Genomic DNA, 26,192 nt, shown 5'->3' with positions numbered 1-26,192 from the left:
GCAGAAGATTAATAATAGTCAAAAGACATTTATATTGTAGTAATGCAATGAAAGTGAACATTCAGTCACTTGCCAACAGTGCTGAAGGAGCTTCTTTACTAGAATCTAAGACACACTAAAGGACAACCGCATGGTCACACCCTCTGAATAACACCCTGTGATGGATTTGAGTTGGAAAAGATTTGGCCATTTCGATCTTTGTCGGGCATCTGTTGGCATTCTGACGCTCTGATGGGGTACAGTGCCAGCGCTATGAAGATAAGCTGCTGCTCAGCCCCTCGATACATTGATTTCCATGTCCACAATGTAGGCTGAATACCCACTGTGTAAGTACAAAACCCCAAAACACACACTGAGACAGTTTCCCTTCAGTCTCCCTCTCTCTCTTTCTTAAGTCTTCTTCAAAGCGGCCTGCCGCCACTTCACCTGCTTCTCTTTCCCTACTCTTTCCATCTATCCATCCATAAACATTTATATATGTGTGTGTGTGTGTGCACATGCATGAATGTGTGTGTGTCTAAGCAGGCCTTTCCTGCTGTGTAATTGCAGGCTGTGTATCAGCCCATTGGCGTTGCCCTGCGTGGAGACTAAAAGATGTTGCTAATCCGCCAACAGAATACAGCAGGTCAAGCAGCCAGCGGCGGCTGAATTCAACCCCAGGACCACAGCCACAAATTAAGACAGCCTGACAAGGCCCTGCGGCATTCTGGGTATTGTTGTGAGCTGCCAACGGGCCTCTAAAGCTCCTGGCCCTATGTGAAGGAACAGCCAAGGAAAGGTGAAGATTAATAGTGGCTTGGTGACCTGGGAGTACGGCTATCAATCTATATCGCCACCAGACGCTCACACACCAACAACACAAAGAACAAATCAAACTTTCTACAAACAGAACATGATTTCTCCTCATCAACTTTTCTCAACTTGCAAGATGCTGTTATTTCAAAATAAAGCGACAGTGTTCGGACACGATGCTAGCAGCTGAGGGGCTAGCGCGACGAACCCCGAACTCCGCCGCTCCTCGGCGCTCTGCAGCCTGATGAATGATGGTCCTTTGTTGTGCGTCCCATAAAGGCTGCCGTGGCCATCCCTTTTCACAGGACCTGGCGAGCAAATGTGAGGCGTGAATAGCATTAGTCCGAGTCAGTGCACCCATAGCGGTGAAGCCAGCCCTGAAAACACAGCCTGCTAGCCCTCCTCCCCAAGTTTTATGAGCCAAGATGATTGAAGGAGAAGAAAAAGCGCTCTGCCAATAGAGAAGGGACCGGGAGGAGAGGAGCAAAGGAGGAGAGGGCGTCGGAGATGGATGGATGGATGGACAGATAAAACAGAGACAGCAGCCGCTCAACAGAGGACTGACGTCCCCATGCAAGAAGGGGATGTGAAGGGGAACAGGTTTGGTTCAGGCGGACTGAAAAGGGTCCAGACAAAGGGAGAGAGTAGAAGAATGGAGGTGGAGGACTCTGGCTGTCAGGACTGGCGCTGGGACGGAGTTAGATCTCATTTCTCAAGTGTCATCGCGCTATCTGCGTCTCCTCCTCTCTCCTCTCTGTCCAATTACCGCCACAATGAAGCAGGCCCCTTCCTGCAGAGCTGCATATGGCTCTCCGGTTGTAAAGCCATCACTCCCGAGTGAAGCTACGCAGTTTTTGATGTGTACAGTATGTGTGAAACTCAAAAGGGCCACAGTGGGCTGTTGTTTGACTGAGCGTGAGCCGCTGCTCTGACGGCTTGTCTCAACATGATTTCCTCTGAACGCTGACACGCCACCAGTCCATCACCGACTGTAAACTACAGTGTAGGATTAAATCATCCGCTGTCAGCTTCAACATCAGCTTCAAAAATTGCTATTATTCGGTTTCCTCTCATGCCGACAGGCTCACTTTCTTTTTAACCCCTTACAATTCGGCCCTCTTTTTTTTAGAGGGGTAGTAAATGACACATAGAAGTGGTGTACATCATCTGAAAGCTGGGAACCTGAATATTCATTTGAAGTGCAGCTCAGCACTGTGTGTCAAGTTATTCAATGATAAGAAATAGAAATTAATTAATTAATGCTCACTTGTGTCTCTTAAATTGTTGCAGCAATTTTTGGGTTGAGACCATTTCTTACAGAGATTTGGTGCAAATTTAACAATTTTTTTACTGCTCAAAAATTTATAGAAATGATCAGTAATCCCTCCAAAATTCCACATTAAGACACCAAGACCTTGAGGGACAACATAAATAAAGCCATGCTGTGATTTGGTATAAAAAACTTTTGAAATTTGGAGATTTCTGCAAGAATTGCATTTTTCGGCGATTGGATGGCGAGCACTTCTGTTGTTAACCGCTCAGAAATCCCCTTATTGTCAATATAGCTAGGAAAGCCATCCATCCTCTGAATGCTCTAGGTCTGTAGTTTGTGGCTGTAAAGTTTCATGAGGCTGTGATTATCCTAGAGGTCACCAAAGGTCATTTTATACAGTGAGGTCAAACTTTTTAAAAAATGGTCTCTCACTACAATGAAATGTCTCCTTTGGGGACTAACATCATCACACATGAATAGAGTTGGGCTCATTGGATCCACTAGTCTCAGCTTTACAGTGATACCCAATTTATGTCATTCCAAGAATGATTATTGACCCCAGTATGCAGAAATATTCAAACATGTCATTTTTAGAATAGACGAAAAATAACACCTTCATACTGCATCCAAAACACTGCACATGATTATCATAAAGTGGGCATGTCTGTAAAGGGGAGACTCGTGGGTACCCATAGAACACATTTACATTCACATATCTGGAGGTCAGAGGTCAAGGGACCCCTTTGAAAATGGCCATGCCAGTTTTTTATTCACCAAAATTTAGTGTAACTTCGTTGTGATTAAGAGGAACAGGACATAACATTGGATATGTTTTTACACACTCAAGTGCAGTAGTGGAATGTAACTAAGTACATTTAATCAAGTACTGTACTTAAGTACAATTTTTAGGTACTTTACTTGAGTATTTCCATTTTTCTACTACTTTATACTTCTACTCTATTACATCTCAGAGGGAAATATTGTACATTTTACTCCACTACATTTATTTGACACTTTAGCTTCTAGTTGCTTTTTAAATATAAAAATATGATATATGTTTTGTGATATGATGCAGTAATGTACTACTAATCTACCCCGTAGTATATAAAGTATCTAAACTGACTCCAAATTGAAGAACTACAACATTAAAATGTGTTAGTGATAAAAACAGAATAACATAATATTCTATAAGAATATAACATTTTAAAAGGAGCCGTTCTCCATAATGAGTACTTTTATTTTTGTTACGTTAAGTACATTACAGTACAGTCTGAATTTAGGACATTTACTTGTAATGGAGTATTTTTAGACTGTGGTATTTGTACTTTTACTTAAGTAGAAGATCTGGGTAGTTCTTCCACTGCTCAAATCTGTTTGAAAGTTTCTTAGATGACAGGGGAATTTCAGTCCAACAGAAAGTCTGTGTTGTAAAGGCATAAATAATCCCACAGCATCACTAGCTGTACTGGTGTGTGTCCACTGTGGGAATGCAACACTCTTAAAACACACACACACACACACACACACACACCATATGTTAATGGTAATGTATTGATGGTGCTGGTGTGTTTGTGTAAGTGCAGCTCAGGGTCAGCTACAGGATCAATCAAACAGGAATCAGTGTCTTTCTCAAGGACACTTGTTAACATTAATGAGCAGAGTCCTTCAACTGATGTTGTTTGTTTAGTGGTGAAGAGTTGGGTGAAAGAAATGTAGATTGACTTTAGCTAAATGTTTCCTGCTTGACATGTTGACATGTAGGCTAACTACTTTCATGTGCCTACTTTCATGTTTAATTATAAGTATATTAAGCATATTAACTATAAGCTAAAGCTAAAATATCCATGGACATATTATTATAAATTACTTTTAATACAGAGAGGGTTTTAATATATCTCTGTTTTAAATAATTAGACACATACAGTGTAGCCTAATGTAGGCCTACAATAGGCTAATACTAAAGCATTAGCACTGTATTTTTGTCAGTGTAAATTATCATACACAAGTTTGAGCATTTTTTGACATGTGAAAACATTTTCTGCAGTTTCTGTGGTGGAATGAGGACGATGAGGGAATTCAGTGCTGTTTGGTGCACAAATCAATAGCGTGACCTCTTCACCTTTTCAGGCGGGAAAACTGGCAGTCAATACAAAAGAATCGACATCCTTTAATTGATGGTCTTCACACTGGAAAAAATGTCCGCCTTAAGACAATTAGTCCAAAAAAAAAAAATCTTAATGTGTTGAGATCCCAGGCCTCAGTGTTGCCCCGTTGCTTCCTTTGTAATATAATAAATGTCTTTGAGGTGGAGAAGTTTATCTTTATCAATTTTAAAGCTATTTCTCACAAACAAGAAACAGAATGAGAGTATGCAAGAGGCACACGTTTTAACACAATATTTTACGGCCAATATTTGGAGCAAATTACCTGTTAAAATTAATATTTTTTTGCAGTGTGCATGCATGCATTTCTTGCAAATCTCTCCAAAGCTGCAGGTCAATAAGTGAATTATTCCAAATGCAAAGCCATACTGCAGAAAGTAAATGAACAGTTTGGCCAAAAGGTTATAAAACATTAATTTTAACAAGCTCAAAATGTGATAAAAAACTTTCTTGTGAAATATTTATCAAATGTTCTGCATTTATAATGACAGATAATGTTCAAAACACATTTTAAAAGTCACTTTCACAATATATTTCTCAAGAAAAACTAGAGTTTAAACCTCAACAATTCAAGCAGCTCTCTATACAGTGTGCTGTGTATGTTTGCAGTGCAGACAGCAACCCAGACTGGACATTAAGCCGCTCGCTCGCTCCATCACGTTGTGAAACATTGTAAAGGATCTGCTTTTCTTCTGGCCAGTGTTAAATCCGATCCCCTTGATGCGTGGGGAGAGCAAAGTGAATTAGAGATTGAGGTGGGAGGCTGATTAACCCCTCCTCTTCCTCCTCCTCCTCCTCCTCCTCCCTCTCCCTCCAGTTCCAACTGAGACCAAAGTCTCGATGCAAAGAAAAGGAGGAGACAGAAAGAAGATATTTGAAAAGCTGCCACGAGTTCCCTGTCACACCGCCTCCTGCGTGGATTGAGCCGTGCTCTTTGTTATCCACAGGCATGAATACTGAGTGGATGTAAAGAGAAAAAAGGCCTAAAGGAGAGGAGAGAAAAAAAAGAGAAAACACTGGAGCACGTCTGCGTCTAGAAGAAACCAAAACAACAATAAGTTGACCTACAAAAGTTCTATATTATTGGTTAAAGGGCCTTTTTGTTATTCGGTTAGTGTACTTTATGGTATTTATTGGCCCAATGATATTCAAAATATATTGTATATATTCTAAGAGTAAAACACATTAATACTGTTTAATACTGAAGCTGTGCTGTGGCTTCATTCTAGCCTAATATTTAGTATTTATTGTTATCACAATTATGACATTATAGTCCTATAATATTCTCAAATTCTTCTTCTGCTGTCTAATAAAATGTTTTTAGGACTTAATCAATGAAATTTGCTCTATATGAACTTTTTAGAGGGTTTATTGTATTTGTAACGTGTCGTTGTTAATCTTCTGTAATATTCCAATAAGGATCTGTATATCTGTACTTTTATGATTGTGCAGTATTTGTTGTTTGAGGCACATCACCAATTTGTATCTGACACACACACACATGCACACAAAGAAAGAAAGAAAGAAAGAAAGAAAGAAAGAAAGAAAGAAAGAAAGAGACGCACAAACACACATAGAGAGAGACAGACAAACAGTAGATCCCTCCTCCGGATACAATCACCTTTATGCAAACACGTGGGCCTCTGTCTGCCTCCTTCACTAGTGGAGTGGAGGGGGGTGATTGGGGGGTCACAGGTGTCCAACAATCCAACAAACAGCCCCCCAATCCCTCCCCACCCCACCCCCAAAACACCCTCTGTGCACTTTTATGTCATTGCACTGAAGATCCCAGGACACAAGAATCAAGGCAACAACAAAAAAAGAGAGAAACAAACAAGAATTATGATGAATTATTTCCATTAAGCTGAATGTTCCTCTGTGATCGATATTAATCGTGAAATAAAAGCGAGGCTTGTGCAGGAAATGCATAAAAGACAAAATAAAAGAGGCCTTTTTGGTGCGTAAAGTGGCTCCACAGGCCACAGTCATCAGGAGGTCAAAGCACAGCTTGCAATAAGATATATCCACATTATAACATCATTCAGTTTGTGTTTCAGTCATTTGTGTTATTTAAAGGTCCCATATTGTAAAAAGTGAGATTTTCATGTCTTCTATATTATAAAGCAGGTTTAGGTGCTTTATAAATACTGTTAAACTATCAAAACACTCAATATACAGAGAAATACACACAGCCCGTATTTAGAAATTGTGCTTTTGAAACAAGCTGTTAGGATTTCTGTCCATTTGTGATGTCACAAATATACAATATTTAGACCATTACATGGTTTAAACATAAACATTCTAAATGTGTCCCAGTTTATTTCATGTTGCAGTGTATGTGAATAACATCAGCTGACAGGAAATAAACATGGACCCAAACTGTTGTCTAGCAACGCAATTCCGTTGCAATTCCGTTGAAATGCACTAAAACGGAGTGTTTCAGACAGAGGGTGAATACAGGTATATTCAGGCAGACAGTATGAAGAAAATAAAGTTTGTTTTTAACATTACAGCATGTAAACATGTTCTAGTAGAAACACAAAATACAAGTATGAACATGAAAATGAGCATAATATGGGACCTTTAAGGCCTTAAAACACCTGAACATCTTACACTGTAAACAATTGCTGTTAATTTACAGCAGGATTTCAACAGTATTAACCTGTTATTGCTAAAAACAGTGCTTTACTGTTAATACAAAAGAAAACCTGTTAAATTACGCTCATAGGCCGTTTTTTAACTGAACTATAATGCATTCTTAAAAGCAGCACTTTACTGCTGATCAACTGTCTAAAGTATCATCAGTAACAGTTTCATGCAGTATTTGTTTAATTCTGGGACCTGATCTGCTCATGTGAGGCTTGTACATTGTACATAATTGTAAAATCAGTGAATTAGCTTTATTGTTCTTCACTCACATGTTATTCTGGTTTCATTCTGTGCTTGTAGCCAGCTAGAGACACACATTTTGGGAAAAGTGTCAACAAGTCTATTATAGCCTTTTTCCTGACAAGTGCCTTTAACTATATTTAGTGTGACTATTCCTATGTATGTAACCTGCTAAGTCTATTAATCTAGGCAAAAAATACTGTTTATTAAAATGTATGTAAAAAATAAATAGTGCATTAAAACAAATCAGTAAGATAATGTAAAAGAAAGGTGAAAAACAGCTATATAATGTATCTTTAAACAGTAAATTAACTGTAAAATACTGTGAAATTAATTAAAAAAAACAGTATTTTTCATTAACAGTACAAAGCTGTAAATTTCAGCGACAGTATAATAATGTTAATTTGACAGTAACATAAAGGCAACCCTGCTGCCAGTTCTTTACTGTTATTTTACTGGGAAATTCTTAACAGTGCACCTTCATTTTAGAAAATCTACGAAATGAATATTGGAAATTGTTTGATTTGAATTAGCCTCGCAACACTTGAAACAGACCTGCAGACTGTTTGCACTTTCCCCAATAATTGTTTTGATCTGCAGCTCCCTAAACACACTCAGACCTGAATCCAGGCCTCATTTGTTTCGCTATAGGTTCAAAAAAAGCAGCAGTATTTTGTTGGTGAGGGGGGCAAAAGGGGGTCAGGGAGCTTTAACTCGGTGACAAAGCCTCATTTGCAGGTCAATGCGATGGCACACTCGCCTCTCCTCTCCTCTTCTCTCCATCCAGCTCTTCTTTGTTCCCTGTCGCCTGCAACGATGCCAGATGGTCATGGAAAATGCTAATTCCCCCTCTCGGCTGATTTTTCCTCCTTTTCTATATTTAATTGCAGCCTTTGCAGACTGGGACGTTAATTGTGTGTTTTTTTTTTAGAGGAAAATGCGATTATTTTTTTTTTTCTCTCAACAAATGAAATTATATTTTTAGTTGTTACATTTGCATGAAGCAGCTCAAAGCCACTGTATATATGTGGAGAAAGTGGCTGCATGGAAAACCACTTCAGACCCATAAAGGAGCAACATTTTGGACGCATTTTACTGAGAACTGAGGAGATTTTATTAGTGTGGTTCATTACTAAAGATAGAATTAACAGACTCAGTGTGCCTGCATTCACTTTTATGATCGTCTATATTTATATATATTTATATATATAACATTACTCATCACTTATTTCAATACACTGATAAAAAAAAAGATCGAAAAGATATTAATTTATTCGTTCCTTTTTTGGCACGTTTTTATCACTCAGTTTCAAAATAAATGACACAAAATGAAAACTGTTTGCCTCCCTGTTTTATTTTTTACACACTTTTTGAAAAATGTAATACAATATTGTAAAATAGATTTAAATTTAACTTATTATATTTATATTAATTTATGAGATTTGATCTAATTGAAAGGAATGAAGTCATGTTATAAAGTATTGTGCTTTTAATAAAATGCTTTTGTTGAAGTAATATTGATAATGAAGTCAGGTTATAAAGTATTGTGCTTTTAATAAAATGCTTTTGTTGAAGTAATATTGATAATGAAGTCAGGTTATAAGGTATTGTGCTTTTAATAAAATGCTTTTGTTGAAGTAATATTGATAATGAAGTCAGGTTATAAAGTATTGTGCTTTTAATAAAATGCTTTTGTTGAAGTAATATTGATAATGAAGTCAGGTTATAAGGTATTGTGCTTTTAATAAAATGCTTTTGTTGAAGCAATATTGCAGACTAAAAGATCTATTTCATTTTTATTATGTCACTTAAAACAGCATAACTCGGTAATGTTACATATATGTTATATAGTAGATTTAGTATATTACAACATTTGATTATGATTTTACTGATGACTGAGACAAACTGTGAGTTAAAGGTCAGATTGGGGGCTCGTAATGATTCCCTCCATCAGCAGCTGGTTGTTTAATTATATTCTATTCTGGTGGGCTTGTTAATGAGGTCTGTATGTTAGCTGTCATCTCTTTCCTTTATGCCCATCATACATACAGCGGAGCTGAATTAAGATATAATGGTCTTATTCTGCAGAGTCCATCCTGTCACAAAATATTAAGGCCTTATTGGCATATAGAAGCTCATTAATCTTTATGACAAATCCCACTTAGTATGCATGGACAGTCTGATTAAAATGATTTAAAATATAGATCTTTTTTTCCTGATTAAAGAGAAGCTTATTGAGTTGAATTTCAGGCCTTAACCTCTGACCTCTCATGTAAAGCTTCAAATTCAATACCTTTTTTTTTGAGAAAGCGATTTAAAGTTCTATTTATTGGGACAAATTTTATATAGTTGCACAGCTGTAGAGACAAATGAAGGAAGATGACCCCTTTAACTCCGAGGGGGGACTTGAGCCCTTGAATGTGTCCAGTCTCCAGCATAGAAGGGAGACTTCATTAAAGTAACACATGAACAGCTGTTGTCTTTAACATGTAAACTATTGAGAATTTAAAACTACACTGAATGGCCCCGTCCAGCTCCCCGTGGGCATATGGGCGTTAATTAGCTGGATATAGCCATAGATTAATTATAATATTTTTTTTTTTTCGCCCCATTCGTATCAATAGAGCAGCCAGACAAAGTGTCTTTTGTTCTCTGATGCAGGACATTCTGTGGCTGACTGAATGGGTCTTGGCTATGTCTACATGGATTTGCCATATGGCAACAAAAAGGAAAGAATGGAGCCGGAGAGCGCTTTGTGTTGGAAATCAGAACAAGCCCGTCAGAGCTTATGGCTGCATGGAGCTGACAAAGTCACCCCTGGCCATCAAAAGTCTCCATTTTCATCAAAACATTCAATGTCAGACAGTCAAAGCAATTCAAACACATTGGAGAAAACTTATGGAAAATTATGAAATGTGCCTTTTTTTGTTTCCTGCGTGTGCAACTGGCCACTGCTGCATTTGGCTTCTTTCAATTAAGGGTAAACTTGCAAGTATGACCTGTTGAATGGTTTGTTTCAATAGAAAAAAGGACAATTACAAAGACTAGTAGTTTTCTTTTTCCAGCTCTGGCAGGTGGCCTCCACGCCCGGTGTATCCACGCCGGGGTAAACAGTGTGTGAGAGTGGGTCTTTAGAGGGCTTGTTGAGTGTTTTGGGGTGGATGTGGGGGTGTCTCCGTGGCGGACAAAGCGGGGATCCAAAGGCAGCTGCTGCTTCTTTAGAGGGGCGAAAGGGCCTTTAAATCCCAGCCTATATCCCGCAGCTGCCATGCGGCCCAAGGCTGCACGTCTCAATGCCTTTTTCCCCCCAGCAAGGTAGATACGAGCGCACAGAGTGCAGACAGATAGAGGTGGAGCTCAATGAAAGTAGCTGCAGAGTCATAAATGTCTGCGATCACACTGCTCAGGTTTCTTGGTGGTGTTTATTGTGCGTTCTGTGCAGCAATACTTGTGTGAAATAAACTGGGGGGAAAAAATTTGGAAACTTGTGTTTTGGTGGATTATTTCTCTGTTGTTACAATGCTAATTGGTATTGTATATTACATGGTTGGAAAGCCTGTTTATTTACCTTCACAATGATGTCCAACTTGTAAGGATCATGCATTTGTGGGATGAGCAGCACATTATTGATTATGTGGGTATCACCCAAGAAAAATTTGCCAAAATGCTCTGCCAATGGTAAACAGTGTATTCTCCTGTTGGTATTGACTCTTGTTTTGAGTTGTTTGGTGGATTGGATGATTGAACTATCTATCAGTAACAAGGAACAAACAAGACATATTGGCTATTTTACACTTTATTCATTGAAGTTCATTGCAGGCTTCCTGGTAGCCTTATGAGAATACACTGTTTACCATTGGCAGAGCATTTTGGCAAGTTTTTCTTGGGCGCTACCCACATAATCAATAATGTGCTGCTCATCCCACAAATGCATGATCCTTACAAGTTGGACATCATTGTGAAGGTCAATAAACAGGCTTTCCAACGATGTAAAATACAATGCCAGTTAGCGTTGTAACAACAGAGGTATAATAGACCAAACACAAGTTTCCAAACTTTTTTTTCCCCCAGTTTATAATAAATCATCTTTACAATTCTTAAGAGGAGAAAGTCTGGGCTGCATTTAATGAAAGCTGTTTTTCTGAATTCTGAAATAACAAAAGAAAAACACTTCGAGGCAGAAACCAGACAACACAAAGATGCCACAGTCTCTTTTCTCAGTTTTCAGTTTCAAGACTAATTCGACTCACATCTGGTTTCAAAAACACCCACGGGGACAAAACACACCAACAAATCTGCTTTAAAGTTGAAGTGAAAAATATTTTATTCTCATCTTTTACAAGACATAATTAGGGCACTTGTATGAAAACACACAAAAAAAACGGCTCAGAAACACAAAGAAACCTTTTTTTTTTTCAAGTGTTGACTACTATGATGGGTAAGCTACATGATTGCAAAAAAACATCACAACAAAAATACAACACAAAATGGAAATAATAATAATAAAATAAAAATATGCCCCTTTGGCTAAATCAACAAGGCATTTTTTTTAACAAATATAAAGAAACATAAATAAATTATAAGTTAGAATAGACTTAAAATATTACATTTACAGAAAAAAAACAGAACAGACATAAAAAACATTTATAGGCTATTGTCTCTATAAAGCTGTACACTTTTGGCCAGTGTAGACAATTCTTTTTTTTAAAGTAATTTAGGATTGCACAGATGTTAAAACATTTAAAGGTCCCATATCGTGCTCATTTTCAGGTTCATACTTGTATTTTGTGTTTCTACTAGAACATGTTTACATGCTGTAATGTTCAAAAAACACATTATTTTCCTCGTACTGTCTGTCTGAATATACCTGTATTCACCCCTCTGTCTGAAACGCTCCGTTTTAGTGCATTTCAACAGAATTGCAACGGAATTGTGTTGCTAGGCAAAAGTTTGGCTCAGTGTTTACTTCCTGTCAGCTGATGTTATTCACATACACTGCAAACAGGAAATAAATTGGGACACATTTAGAATGTTTATGTTTAAAACCGCATAACGGTCTAAATATTGTATATTTGTGACATCACAAATGGACAGAAATCCTAACAGCTTGTTTCAAACGCACAATTTCTGAATACAGGCTGTGTGTATTTCTCCCTATATTGAGCGTTTTGATAGTTTAACAGTATTTATAAAGCACTTAAAACTGCTTTATAATGTAAAATACATGAAAATCTCACTTTTTACAATATGGGACCTTTAACACTGTCGAGTGGCTGTATGCAAAAGCAACAATGAATGCTACATTTGTACTGGATAGAAGTCATTCGGAGAAATGTCCTCTTTTTCCCCTAAAACCCCCCCAACCCACCCCCCAAACCGTTCAGTCCTGAGAGTCTGGTCCGGTGTCCAGGCTGCGCACCGAGCCGAAGCAACCGGAGCGTCTGGGCATCTTTCTCCTCCACACCGTAACTCCTGTTTTCTCTTCTCCTTCTTTAACTACCAGGGAGAAACATCCTCGTCTTGATCCTCAAAAAAAGCGCAGGCAAAATAGTGCAAAAACACCTGAAAGAAGAAACAAAACACGATCAGTTTTTCTGCAGAAAAGAGCAGAAAAGAAAAGACGCGCGTCAGCTTTTTGGATGAAACTGGAGATGTGTAACCTCAGCAGCAGCAGGCGTCACCCTTTTTCTCCTCGAGCCTTTTCCCGCCACATAGTGACGCACATTCACCCTCCCCCCAACCACTGGTGTTACTACAGCTACTACTATCACTACTACTGCGATTTCACCACCACAAACTCCCCCCACACCCCTCTCCAAGATAAGACTGCCTACGTTTTCTTTTCTTTTTTCCTTTTTTGGCGCACGTCATCATTTCCAAGTAACGCAGTGAAAACAAAACAGAAATTCTAAATTCTAAATACTAAATTCTAAATTCTAAATTCTAAGTTCTAAATTCTAATTCCAAAGCAGCAATCAGGCTAAACACAACTCTTAATAAATTAACAGTTTAATCATCTGAGGTGTGACAGAGCAGAACTCTCATACATAGATATTAGATTTAAATAGATTTTATATAATAATAACAGTTTATGATATAAAATAATTCTTCATACCTTCAACGGATCCTCTTTCGTGGAGTTTGTTCCACCGGGATTGGAGACACAGAGTGGTGGCAAGCGCTCATATCGTTCGACTTTTTATCAGCAGCAGCTCTCTTTCGTTTCACGAAGAAGTCTGTAGAAACCAAAAAAATTTTTTTACATTATTATAAATATTATTACACATAAATCCACTTTGAGATGAAAAAACGCACGGGGAAAAAAAAAAAGCGACAGACAATTTTGGATACAGCTATAGGGCGCACCTCTGAAGCCAATAAACATCCTAAACATGAGATTTGAGAAAACATGAGAAAATGTCATATATTTACCTGTGATGTGTGCGTTGTTGGTGTCAGTAGTGGCTGTTCTTTTGCTTCTAACACACGGGTCTAATCTGTGAGCTCGTTTCCCTGAGTTGAGCTTGTCTGTGCGGTTCTCCTGGTTCACCTCCACCGTGCATGGAGAGCTGCTGGTGCTGCTGCTACTGCTGCTGTTACTGCTGCTGCTGCTGCTGCTGCTGCTCTCTGGCACTGCAAGGCGCTCCAGTACATCCATATCAGGGCTCTCCAGGAGAACAGAGTCCGAGGATGGCCTCTGCTTGACGGGTGTCTCCAGCACCCTGCTCCTGCCTTTCTGCACACAGTCCTGATAAAACACTGGAGTCTTATCCACGGACACCTCTTCCCACTCGTAATCCCCATCCAGCAGCGGGGTGTTTTCCTCGAAATTAAAGTTCCATCTCTGCTGGTCCCGGTCGGAAATCTCCCGCAGCTTGACTTTCATCTCCCGGTTGAGCTCGTCGTGATCCACCGGTCCGAAGAGGCTGCGGCAGACGGAGGTGCGTCTGTGGAGAGGAAACGTCCTCCTGGCCACCAGGGTTAGCTCCAGAGCGCTGCTGCTCGATGAGAACTGTACGTTGGACATCTCCAAAAAATCTTCCCAATAAAAAAACACACAAAATAAGATTTGCCCTATTTGGCTGATTGATCCCTGATGAGAGAGTATCAGGTGGTGTTGATGTTGTGTTGATAGTGTCTCTTTCTCCTCGTCTCTCTCCACCACACACTTCTGTTTAAATGCACCTTTTCTGCGTGATGTGGAGTATATAACCCCAACAACTCCTCTCATTGGTTGCCTATGTTAAGTCCAACCCTCTCCAAAACACGCAAACCCCCCCCCCTCCACCCCCCCCCCCCCCCCCCCCCCCACCTCCACCCTGATTTCCCATCAGCCCCTAGTGCCCATTTGGCTGTGCGCCGAGCAGAGCGCAGCGACTTGGCTTCTTTATTATAAGAGCGTCAACCCCTCTTATAATAAACACCATGTCAGCGTCAAAACTGATGGAGCTGCATTTTTTTGGATCACCTATGTATGGGTGCTTACACAAGCAGCTGCTGGTGGCTGTGCATCTACACTGTTAAGAATTTCCCAGTAAAATAACAGTAAAGAACTGGCAGCAGGGTTGCCTTTATGTTATTGTAAAATTAACATTATTATACTGTCGCTGAAATTTACAGCTTTGTACTGTTAATGAAAAATACTGTTTTTTTTTATTAATTTCACAATATTTTACAGTTAATTTACTGTTTAAAGATACATTATATAGCTGCTTTTTCACCTTTCTTTTACATTATCTTACTGATTTGTTTTAATGCATTATTTATTTTTTACATACATTTTAATAAACATTCTTTTTTGCCTAGATGAATAGACTTAGCAGGTTACAGACATGGGAATAGTCACACTAAATACAATTAAAGGCACTTGTTAGGAAAAAGGCTATAATACACTTGTTGACATTTGTGTCAAAATGTGTGTCTCTAGCTGGCTACAAGCACAGAATGCAAACCAGAACAACATGTGATGAAGAACAATAAAGCTAATTCACTGATTTAACAATCATGTACAATGTACAAGCCTCACATGAGCAGATCAGGTCCCAGAATTTAAAAAATACTGCATGAAACTGTTACTGATGATCCTTTAGACAGTTGATCAGCAGTAAAGTGATGTTTTTAAGAATGCATTATAGTTCAGTTAAAAAACGGCCTCTGAGCGTAATTTAACAGGTTTTCTTTTGTATTAACAGTAAAGCACTGTTTTTAGCAATACCAGGTTAATACTGTTGAAATCCTGCTGTAAATTAACAGCAATTGTTTACAGTGTGTTATCGGACTTTATTTCCTGCTTCTTCCGCACAAGTGCTGCTCTGTTCGATAATGGACTAATAGGGGATCGATCGTCTTATGTTACATGAAAGCACTAATTTATAATCATTGGTTTGTGTTTTTTTTTTAATATGCTGATAGAAATAAATAGGAGATGTTATCTCACTGGTTATATTCTCTGTCCGATGTTTGACTTCCTGTCCCAATACACACTCTCCTTTCTTTTCTCTGTCATCACAATAATACCAGAGCTCCTCTCCACTCAGCCGTCTGCAGGGTTTTACACACATGAGCAAAGTAAACAACAGTTAGACAGAAAGCAGGTCATAAAATAACTAATGATTTCAGACCAGCTGAGCAGTTTTCAACTCTTTAAACAAAGCACTTCTTCTTCTTCTTCTTCTTGAGCAGAATTGTTCCTAACATGAAATGATGAATTTATTTTTTATTTATTTTTTTAATTCTAGCAGATCAACAAACAAATAAAATAATTGTAGTGAAAAAGACATGTCATGTTCAATTTAGGCTGCTGTAACCAAAAAGAAAAGACAAAGTAGTCTACCAGTAGCACAAAGGTGCAGTGATTTAATGACACAATCCGGCTGTCACAGCTAGTGTGTGTGTGTGTGTGTGTGTGTGTGTGTGTGTGTGTGTGTGTGTGTGTGTGTGTGTGTGCGTGTGTGTGCGTGTGTGTGTGTGTGTGTGTGTGTGTGTGTGCAAGCGTGCAGGATAATTATTGGTGTGTAACAGATTATGCATTATATCATGCATCATTATTGTAGTATGCTCATTCAGTTCACTCTGTTGTAACATACTATAACTTTCCTTCACATCATAACAATGCAATTAATATCTTCGAGTGCATAAAGTGTCTGCAGAGTCTCCAGCCTGCAGTCTACATCCAGTCGGAGCAAACAGACAGACAACGCCTATAGCAGTGGATAAAAGGTGCATAGCGACCCTCAGTGGCTCAGGAGAGGTACTGCACCACGAGCTCTTCCCTGTGAGGCCCACAATTGCAAAATTACAAACATCACTTTAAGCTTTAAGTGTAAAAAAAATGTAAATATTTTTTCTTCAAGACCACATTTATATAGTCAATGAGTATTAATCCCTAGTATGATTAGTAGAGAGCCCACTAGGCTAGCCAGACAGTATTGTGTTTATTTAATTTGGGCTTTACAGGGTTAAACGTGCAATTGCAGCAAAATGACAGCAGCACCTAAATTCATATTACATATATTTTTAACATTGGACGTCAATCTTTAGTGAAGACATTTGTTAGAAAGGCCTGATGTGGAATATCAGGAAATTGCACATACATTAAATGTATGCACACTGGTGTTGGGTAACATGCTGTAGTTTATATAGATATTATGTCCAATTTAACTAAATTTCTTATTCGTCTCATGTTTGTTTCTTGTGTTGTTGTGATGCTATAAGTTTCCTCTGGATCAATAGCGTTTTATTGCATCTATTCTTATCTTATATTTTAATGTGCAAATTTCTTTCTTTCTTTGATTTGACAGGGACAATACATGTAGACATTTCATTTAATAAAGTGCAACCGATGCAATACATGTATGACTTCTAGCCGTAGCTAATTTACAGACCTTTTCCCTGGTTAGGCTTTCAAGAAGTAAAAACACATAATACGACATCATATAATCAAGTAATTTAATTGGAGTTAAACAAGTTTTTCGATGTAATCTACTATCATTCAATAACTTAATTCATTTAAACTTTTCCTGAGATTGATTGAACATATCAGCTCAATAATAATAATACACTGTGGCTGTCCTGTTGAGGGGTTTGAATCTGTGACTCTTTGTTTACCAGACACCTTCTTGTAACACCATGATGTCACATGATTAGGATGATGATGGGGCACATTTTGACATGTGAGCGATGCTCAGTCAGAGTCACATGATTTAAAGTGTGAGACCACATGGGGAGGGTGTCAGGATGCCCACTGTGTGCAGCAGGCAGCCTAAATGATTCACATGTTCCATTAGAGGTCTCTGAATCAGGTGATGCTCAGTCCCTCCGGTTGGACATGTGATTCAGCTCTAATGATGCAACAAATAGACATATATCATTAGGTGGTAAGCAGCACCTGGACACACAAAAGGACAAATCTTATTATCGATAATGAATAATAATTTCCTGATTTCACTAAATTGTAAACATATTCTCTGCATCAAAATAATATGAGAGGACAGACAAGACATCATAAGGCTATTTAGTTATTGGGACAAATTACTATAAATGACTTTGGGGTAAAATTGCTCCTTATACAGCTGGTGTGATTTTTGTATGTCTTTCAAATAAATTCAAAGTAGGGCTCTCAATCGATTAAAATATTTAATCCTGATTAATCGTATTAAGTATTTTATACTCTTATCAACATGGGAGTGGGCAAATATGCTGCTTTATGCAAATGTATGTATATATTTATTATTGGAAATCAATTAACAACACAAAACAATGACAGATTTTGTCCAGAAACCCTCACAGGTACTGCATTTAGCAAAAAATAATATGCTCAAATCATGGCATGACATGGCAAACTGCAGCCCAACAGGCAACAACAGCTGTCAGTGTGTCAGTGTGCTGACTTCACTATGACTTGCCCCCAAACTGCATGTGATTATCATAAAGTGGGCATGTCTGTAAAGGGGAGACTCGGGGGTACCTATAGAACCCATTTACATTCACATATCTGGAGGTCAGAGGTCAAGAGACCCCTTCGAAAATGGCCATGCTATATCCTCGCCAAAATGTAGCGTAAGTTTGGAGCGTTATTTAACCTCCTTCATGACAAGCTAGTATGACCTGGTTGGTACTGATGGATTCCTTCTAGTTTCATATGATGCTAGATTCTTCGCTCTAGCTTTAAAGCTGATGTTGTAGTATGACATGGTTGGTACCGATGGATTCCTTAATTTTTGTAGTTTCATATGATGCCAGTATCTTTACTCCAGCTTTAAAACTGATAGGTTAGGCACGTTATAATCGCGTTAACTTTGACAGGCCTAATTTAAAGCATTTTTTCTTGGTTGTTGTTGTTCTTTTAATCATAAAACTGACAAGATGAAGATGGTTGGTCTCTTAAGTTGAGCTATGATTAATGACACACCTACCTACTGATCATTGTCATTGTTTTGAGCCTGATCATCAACATGAATCAAAAACATTCCTTCTCTGTGATCATTGCAGGGAGAAATCGCTCTGTATTGTGTGTTGGCTCCATCTAGTGGTGAAATCTACATACTACAACAAGGCCCTTTTTACTAGCCTGTTTTAAAGCAGTATATGCAGAGAAAACAAACTGTATCTCACAAATTATTAAATAAAGTACCAACTTTTATCTTATTAATATTCTTTGTATTTAATAAAGTGGATTACAGGCTATGATGATTAAAAGGACTTAAAAATCTGACATCAAACTCTCCCTGAACTGAAAATTGTTTCACTTGTCACATCTTATTCCTCAGTTTCAAACTGGTCACAGATTTACTTTGACAAGTTGGAGAAACTTGACTTCTGCTCCTCAGACAAACAGATATCATCAGCTAATGTTTTCAAAGGCCATGATAACGCAAAGATAAATTCGGTATTATGCAACTTTATACTTCTACTCCATTACATCTCAGAGTTAAATATCGTGCAATATGTGCAAGACTACATTGGTAAAAGCATATAAAATACAGTTAAACAACATTCGTTGACAAAATACAAGTACAGTATGAGTAGCCTACAGTCATCAGTGCGGACACAAACGTTTTCTTTACACTTAAAAGTATAATATGATTCCTGAACAGACAAATGTAGTGGAGCAGAAACTATTATTTCTATTATTCTAGGTTGCCTAACAACATCTGGCAAAGGGACTGCCGATGAAAGCTATAGCCTCTTGGCTAACTCGGGTACATTTACGTTTGTTTGAATGTTGATAACTGTACATTGTCCCTTTTCAAATAAATGTAATTGAAATGTATATATTGAAGTATATGTGATACCAACTTAACTGTTTTTAAAGTACATTCGATGTGTGTGTGTGTGAGAGAGACAGAAAGAGCAAGACAGACTACAGTAACCTAGTAGCAGCCTTGTGACCGCGTTTGAAAAATAAAACTTGTTTTTCTCTACTAAATTTGTCTCTGTTTGAGGGCATGTGTGGGAAAGCTGGAGGACGAGCTTAAGTATCAAACAAGACATTTATTATAGGAAGAAGATGTTGTATTTTCTGTAACTAATCAACCAACCGCAGAGTAGACAATCTGCTTTCCTGTTTACACCGACGCGCGCATGCCCAGTGTACGAGAATGGTCAAGTGATGTGTGTTTTCAGGCGTGTGGATGTAGCCTTAAACTACCTCTTTTCTTGCTGTTAAAACATGAAATCAACTACAAGAGTTTTGTGCCCTTTGTGCCGTGGTTGGATGTTTGTTTTTTTACCTGTAAAGGCCATTTCACTGCTCTCCCCCCACCCCACCCCCACCCAGACCACTCACCTGAACAAACTCATCCTTTTGATGTGACCGATGCTGCAGGCCTCACCACAGGCCCCTTCAGAAGGAAGATACGTGGTAATTTGACCCCCACAGCCACATGCTACACCCATAAAACAGTTTTCTCCACTTGAAGTTGGCCATTGTTTGTCACGCCCGGCTGGAGTGATTTCCTGGATGAGTTAGCCACTGTTTCCTATACCTAATGACACACGCCGCCACATTATGCTTGTATCTGTAAGCTGACCTTTCAGAGACATATCTTTTAACAGCAATGAGCTAAACAAACACTTCATTACGTTTTCCTGTTTGATGGAACGTCAGGTGTGCAGAGAGCAGAAAGAAAACAGATGATTTTACATTCTAAGCTCATTTAGTTATAGAATACACACAATATCTGATGATGACATTTCTATTATCTTATAAGGTTACCCCCTCTCAGTCGACTAATTGGTCGTTTTGGTCCTAGTCGACTAAGATTTCTTTAGTCGCTTAGTAATATTTTATGTGTTTTTTCACGCTGAATGACTTATTTCCAAGAAACTTATGAGCACATCTCTCAGATTTAAGGTGGTGCTTTTGTGTTTTGTCTGAAAAAGACTGACTGCTGTGAGCAAATATCACATACACCCATTCATTACGCACTACACACTTTACCATCATATTGCACATATTGCTGCTATACCACCGTGCTGCTACTTAACCAACATTGCACTTGTCACTTTATCTCATTTTTCTCATCGCTTGTCTTGATATATATATATTTATTCTGCTTCCATTGTTATTTGTTGTTTTTACTTATTTACGTACTTTTATGTTGCACACAGCTGAAGAACCGCTTAACAGATTTTCATTGTTCTTAGCACAATGACAATAGAGATCTATTATTTTCTATTGTGTGATTCTTTGTGGAGAAACTCAGTTTTACAGATCTGCTGATTAAATCAACTAATCGATTAGTTGTCAAAATCGTATTGTGTGTTGGTCGACCAAGTCGAGGACAGCCCTACAAATAACCATACATGTCTATTGATTTAAAGCAATGTCTAATCAAAGCAGCTGATTCAGTGCATAGCCTCAGTCATTTAATAATGTGTGGAGTACCAGCATCTATTGATAGACTCCAGCAAATAATAAGTTTATTGAGGGTTTATTTGACTAAAGCCCTGCAGCTACATTCTGTACATCCTCTTTTACTTTATTACTCTAGTCTGGATGTATTGATATAACACATGCCGGCTTTGTGAACTCCTATGGTTTTATTCTTTACTCTTTAAATATTTTCTGATAGATGACAGCTGATATCGCCGTCGTTTTTATTTACTATAGTTAATTTTTCTCAACAAAAATAGAACAGAAAAAGCCTCATCCAAAAGCTATTGTTATGTTGCCAAAAAATATGACATAACCAACAAATGATGTTCTTATTTTTGTAGGATAAAGGCAAGAATGTTATAAAGTCAACCCTCCTTCTAACAAACAATTTATAAAAATGTATACACTCCATTTTCCCATGGCCAGTCAAAGGCATAGGCCATATAGACGTCAACTATAGGGCACCACCCTCTGGGGGGCACTGGTCGCCCTCTAAAAAATATATATATATATTTAAAAACAAATGCTGGTGGGAGCCCTTTCACATTTTCTACATTGAGGTAACAAATGAACAAATAAAGAAATACACTTTTCACCCCTATAAACTCTCTTTCTCACACTTTGTCATCTGCCCGGCCACACCTATTTGTTAATAAAAACGTAAATTGTATTGAAACTGACTTAATAAAAGTGTTAAGTCAGCCAACAATATCAGGGACCAATTGTTTATTTATATTATAATAAAAACAGTTATTTATGAAAATAAAAATCTTGATTTGAAAGGCGAGGCCGGCCCTGCAGATTCCAACAGGTATAAATCAGTCATCCAATAGGCTGATGTTTCAGTCAAACATGCTCTGAAATACAGCGACCTGTGCCCAGAGCTTTAAAAACATTTTTACAGAGTTGCTTGTTCAGTAGTTAAAAATAGCTCTTGAAATGTTTTCATAATACTTCTGTAGCAGCAGCAAAGAAGTCAATTGAAATAAATGATGGAAAGGCAGCTCTGCACTGTTTGCACTGGACTTGTGCCGTTCCTTTCAAGATAAGACTATAAAGATATGTGCTTTTGTCTCGCTGTCCCTTGAACTACATTTGAACTCGGCTTCTCCATTTTTTTTTGTAGCTGCATTTTACAGCGTGTAAAAAGGGCAGATTTGTATTGTTGGAAGCTTTGTAGTTTTTATATTTCTTTGTAATTTTGTGGTTTCTTTGTTTAGAGACAATAAATGTCTTCAAAGGAGCAGCATCACTCAAGGTTTTTTTTGTGTTTGTATGCTAAGTGTTTTATATGGCATACAGTCAAACATTATAAACTGAGTTTAGACAAATACTCAAAGCCTTGGGCTACTTCTGCTATTCATTTACCCTTACAATAACAAAACCTCTGTCTTCACAGTTTATGACCTTCAGTGGTCGTTATGGTTCATCCAGACTGCAGAGAATGTTGCCTTTGGCTCTGGGTACTATAATACCCACACACTTTTTTTCTCTCTCCTTTATTTTTTCACAAAATAAACTCAAAGGTCAGCTTATCACTACAAAGCAATGTGCAAAGAAGACCCCTTATCAGTCAAAAAAAGTAAATGCCTATAGTGGTTGAAAAAGCACTTGAATCCTATAATATAAATTACTTTAATGTAACCACCATGCTGTTTGATTAACGATCAATCATAGGTCATGATTGAATGTCATTTCCAACCGTCCGACATAAATGTAGTTGAGTTAAAAAGTGCAATAATTTCCTCTGAGATACAGTTGAGTAAAAGTATAAAGTCCTCATTCAGAAGAGCTTTTTTTTCTTTTTACCACAGGCCTCCCTAACCCTGAAATAGATAAAGGTGGTTTTGCCATGTGGGGTCAGCTGAGAGATTTTCCCAGCTGAAAAATTAAGTCTCAAGGAGAATCTTCTGAATGTATCTTTGACAAGCCAAACTTGGTGGTGGAGTCTAAGCAAAGGTTAAAAATTGCCCAACAGTGACTGCTTGGAAAGCTCTTAAAAGCTTCTCTCTCGTAGTTGTTGAAGAACAGAAAGCAGCTGCTCCATCTGTGGGCAAATCAGGCTGTTGAAGACGGTTGGGTGAGTTTACACCACACTGGCTGACAGAGAGGAGATCTTATGCATCTTACATTAAAAGTAGCCACGAGTTTTGAATCTCTAGATTTCTTAAGTGCATGTGACTACAATGCTTTATGGTGCTATAAACATGAAGTTTCAAGAAAGAAAAAAACATTGTAAAGGTTTTAATAATATGTAACTTTATGGATAGTCAATCACTCATTTCATGTTTTATAGACTAGATCATTTGGGTTGCCATGTTGTGAAAAAATTGTTTTTGTGTAATTTGCTTTTAGCTCTTTAATTAATCCAGCAGCAGACTGCAATGTACAACTTGAATATTATCTCCTGGAAAAATATGATAATCAAAAGCTGCAACCAGTTAGCTCATCATAATCTTTTATCTTTGTTATTATTATTGTTAGTTTTTCGTTTTTTTTTACAAACGATAACTATTACATTTGTTTTAATTAGTTTGAAATAATAAAATGTAATAATAGATAATAACATTTGCTGAAGAAATTATTGTTCTTCTTTTTTTTTTAAATGTTTTTTTATTATTATGTGCTATTTTTATTGATTTATTTTGTATTACAGTATTTGCTCATTTCTTTATTCATCACGGCTAATGACGACTGAGGTGTAGGCTAGGGGAAAAAAATGCTTTTTGCAATGCATTTGCTTTAAGCTCTTTAATTAATCCAGCAGCAGACTGCAATGTACAACTATCTTCTGGAAAAATGTGATAATCAAAAGCTGCAACCAGTTAGCTCATCATAATCTTTTATCATTATTTTTATTATATTTTTACAAATGATAACTATTCAATTCATTTGCTTATTTTTTCCTTTTAAATTAGTTTGTAATAATAAAATTTAATAATAGATAATACAATTTGCTGAAGAAATTATTGTTCTAATTTTTTTCTTTTTAAATGTTTTTTATTATTATGTGCTATTTTTGTATTTATTTTTGTATTACAGTATTTGCTCATTTCTTGCAACAGTGAACGGAAATGACGACATAACAAATTACACAAACATGTTGACACGCTTTTTTGAGAACATAATTTAGCAGTTTTAACCCATTAAACAGCCTCACTGTGGTGAAGTAACCTGTAATGTAGCCTAAACTCACTGTTACTAAGTGATTTCAAAGCTTTAACATTAACTCATCAACTGTTACAAAACAAAGCGTCTAAATGGATGATCCTCAGCTAAACCCGCCAGATAGGTCAGACTGTCAAACACAACAACATCACAGGAAACACACTTCCGAGTTACAGATTGAGATTTCAAAATAAAAAAACATTTCCATTAAGAAACTTTCAAAAAAAGTTTTTAGAAATAGCACTATGCATCGCCAGGAAGTGTATAGCAATTACATGGAAGTCTGATTCCCATCTCCTCATATCTAGATGGCCCCCGCGGAGAATTTTATTTTAATAAAAGCCTAATTTTGGTGACCTCTGGTACATTCTAATGGTACTATTCCATCATATACACTGATCTTAATTAGTGTGTATTTTAATGAGTTTGCCTGTCTGATTGTAAACATGTAGTGAATTATTGTAAAGGAGAATCAGGCTTCTAGTGTGTTATAGCCCATAGTCTGTAATAGTTATTCATATTTAAAACCAGGCCTATTCCTGACTGATCAGAACTTTTCTAATTTAGAGTCATAGACCTTATTTATTATTATTAACTTCACTGTGGTTTATCAAGACATGCCACAATGATGGTTAATGTCTAAATGCTGTCTTATTCAATGGGAATAAACACGGTTACTTTAATGGTCCCAGGTTTTATTTAGCCCGTGTATTGATTTTAAATTAAATTATTGATAAAATAAACCTATGGCAAAAAGAACTCTGAAATAACAAAACATGTGAATCACTTGACTCAAGACTAGCCTATTCCGTTTGAGTATGGTTCTCTTTCAGTTTGTATATATATAATAAAATAAATAAAATGTTCTAAAAACACATTTCCATGTCAGACTATAGGAGCGTCTTTTATTTTGAAGAGAACAGACCGGATGCGGTGTCATTGCTGCTGTTAGCATGAAGTTAGCATGAATAAACCCTCCATGTGATGTGATGAGAGTCTGGAGAGCAGCAGAGACAGTCTACAGCGGGTTTAAATGTGTGTCCTCTCAGTAAAGACAGTCTCCAGGCGGGCTGTGACACAGTTTAACTCTGAATTATTGTTCTTTTCCTACAAAACAAACCGGATTTAAAGCGCTCTGCTCTGATGTAGCAGCTTAAATCAACTGGTAAGTTCATGTTAGCTTAAACTGAACGTCACGGAATAGCTAAACGTAAAGACAGTTTATAACACATAACTCGACTTTAATGGCGGTATTATTGGTTAATTGTTAACAAGCTTCTCCGTCAACTTCGCCTTTATTAACAAGGTCAACTAGTCACACTAACTAGCCTGCTACATGTTAGCCAAGGACTATAAAAGGAGGATGGGTTATGGGATATGACGCATGCGCAGTGTGATGTTTTATGACCTGGATGGGGTTATAATTTAAAGGTCCCATATAATGCTTATTTGTATTTTGTGTTTCTATCAGAACATGTTTACATGCAGTAATATAAAAAAAACCCGTTATTTTCCTCATCCTGTCTGCCTGAATATACCTGTATTTACCCTCTGTCTGAAACGCTCCGTTTTAGTGCATTTCAACGGAATTGCGTTGCCTGGCAACAGTTTGGGTCCATGTGTACTTCTTGTCAGCTGATGTTATTTACATACACTGCAACAGGTACTAAACTGGGACACATTTAGAATGTTTACGTTTAAAACCGTGTAATGGTCTACATATTGTATATTTGTGACATTACAAATGGACATAAATCCTAACGGCTTGTTTCAAACGAACAATTTCTGAATACGGGCTGTGTGTATTTCTGTGTGTATATTGAACGTTTTGATACTTTCACAGTATTTATGTAGAACTTAAACCTGCTTTATAATATAAAAGACATGAAAATCTCACTTTTTACAATGTGGGACCTTTAAGGCAAGGTAGCTTTATTTGTAGAGCACATTTCAGCAACAGGGCATTTCAAAGTGCTTTACATAAACATTTAAGAACATTGCGACAAAGTGCAAAAGAACATTAAGACAT

At 37.5% G+C, this 26,192-nt stretch overlaps 2 protein-coding genes across 2 annotated transcripts in view; one reads left to right on the top strand and one right to left on the bottom strand.

Annotated features, from left to right (window-relative positions):
* Window positions 1-12,254: 12,254 nt before the first annotated feature.
* LOC119486091 (cyclin-dependent kinase inhibitor 1C-like) lies at window positions 12,255-14,294 on the bottom strand. The gene is made up of 3 exons (XM_037765953.1): window positions 13,549-14,294; window positions 13,232-13,352; window positions 12,255-12,678 (listed from the first exon to the last, which is right to left on the bottom strand). Exons 1-2 carry the CDS (start codon window positions 14,141-14,143, stop codon window positions 13,234-13,236), a joined length of 714 nt encoding a protein of 237 aa, XP_037621881.1. The 5' UTR covers window positions 14,144-14,294; the 3' UTR covers window positions 12,255-12,678; window positions 13,232-13,233.
* Window positions 14,295-25,108: 10,814 nt separating this feature from the next.
* Window positions 25,109-26,192, top strand: part of ptdss2 (phosphatidylserine synthase 2) — a 33,276-nt gene continuing 32,192 nt past the window's right edge. Inside the window, exon 1 of the mRNA XM_037766817.1 lies at window positions 25,109-25,328. The gene's annotated coding sequence lies outside the window, so the exon portion shown is untranslated. The remainder of the gene's footprint in view (window positions 25,329-26,192) is intronic.

This window comes from Sebastes umbrosus, chromosome 4, assembly GCF_015220745.1.
Source record: "Sebastes umbrosus isolate fSebUmb1 chromosome 4, fSebUmb1.pri, whole genome shotgun sequence".
Lineage (NCBI taxonomy): Eukaryota > Metazoa > Chordata > Actinopteri > Perciformes > Sebastidae > Sebastes > Sebastes umbrosus.
This window is presented reverse-complemented; position numbering and strand designations above follow the sequence as displayed.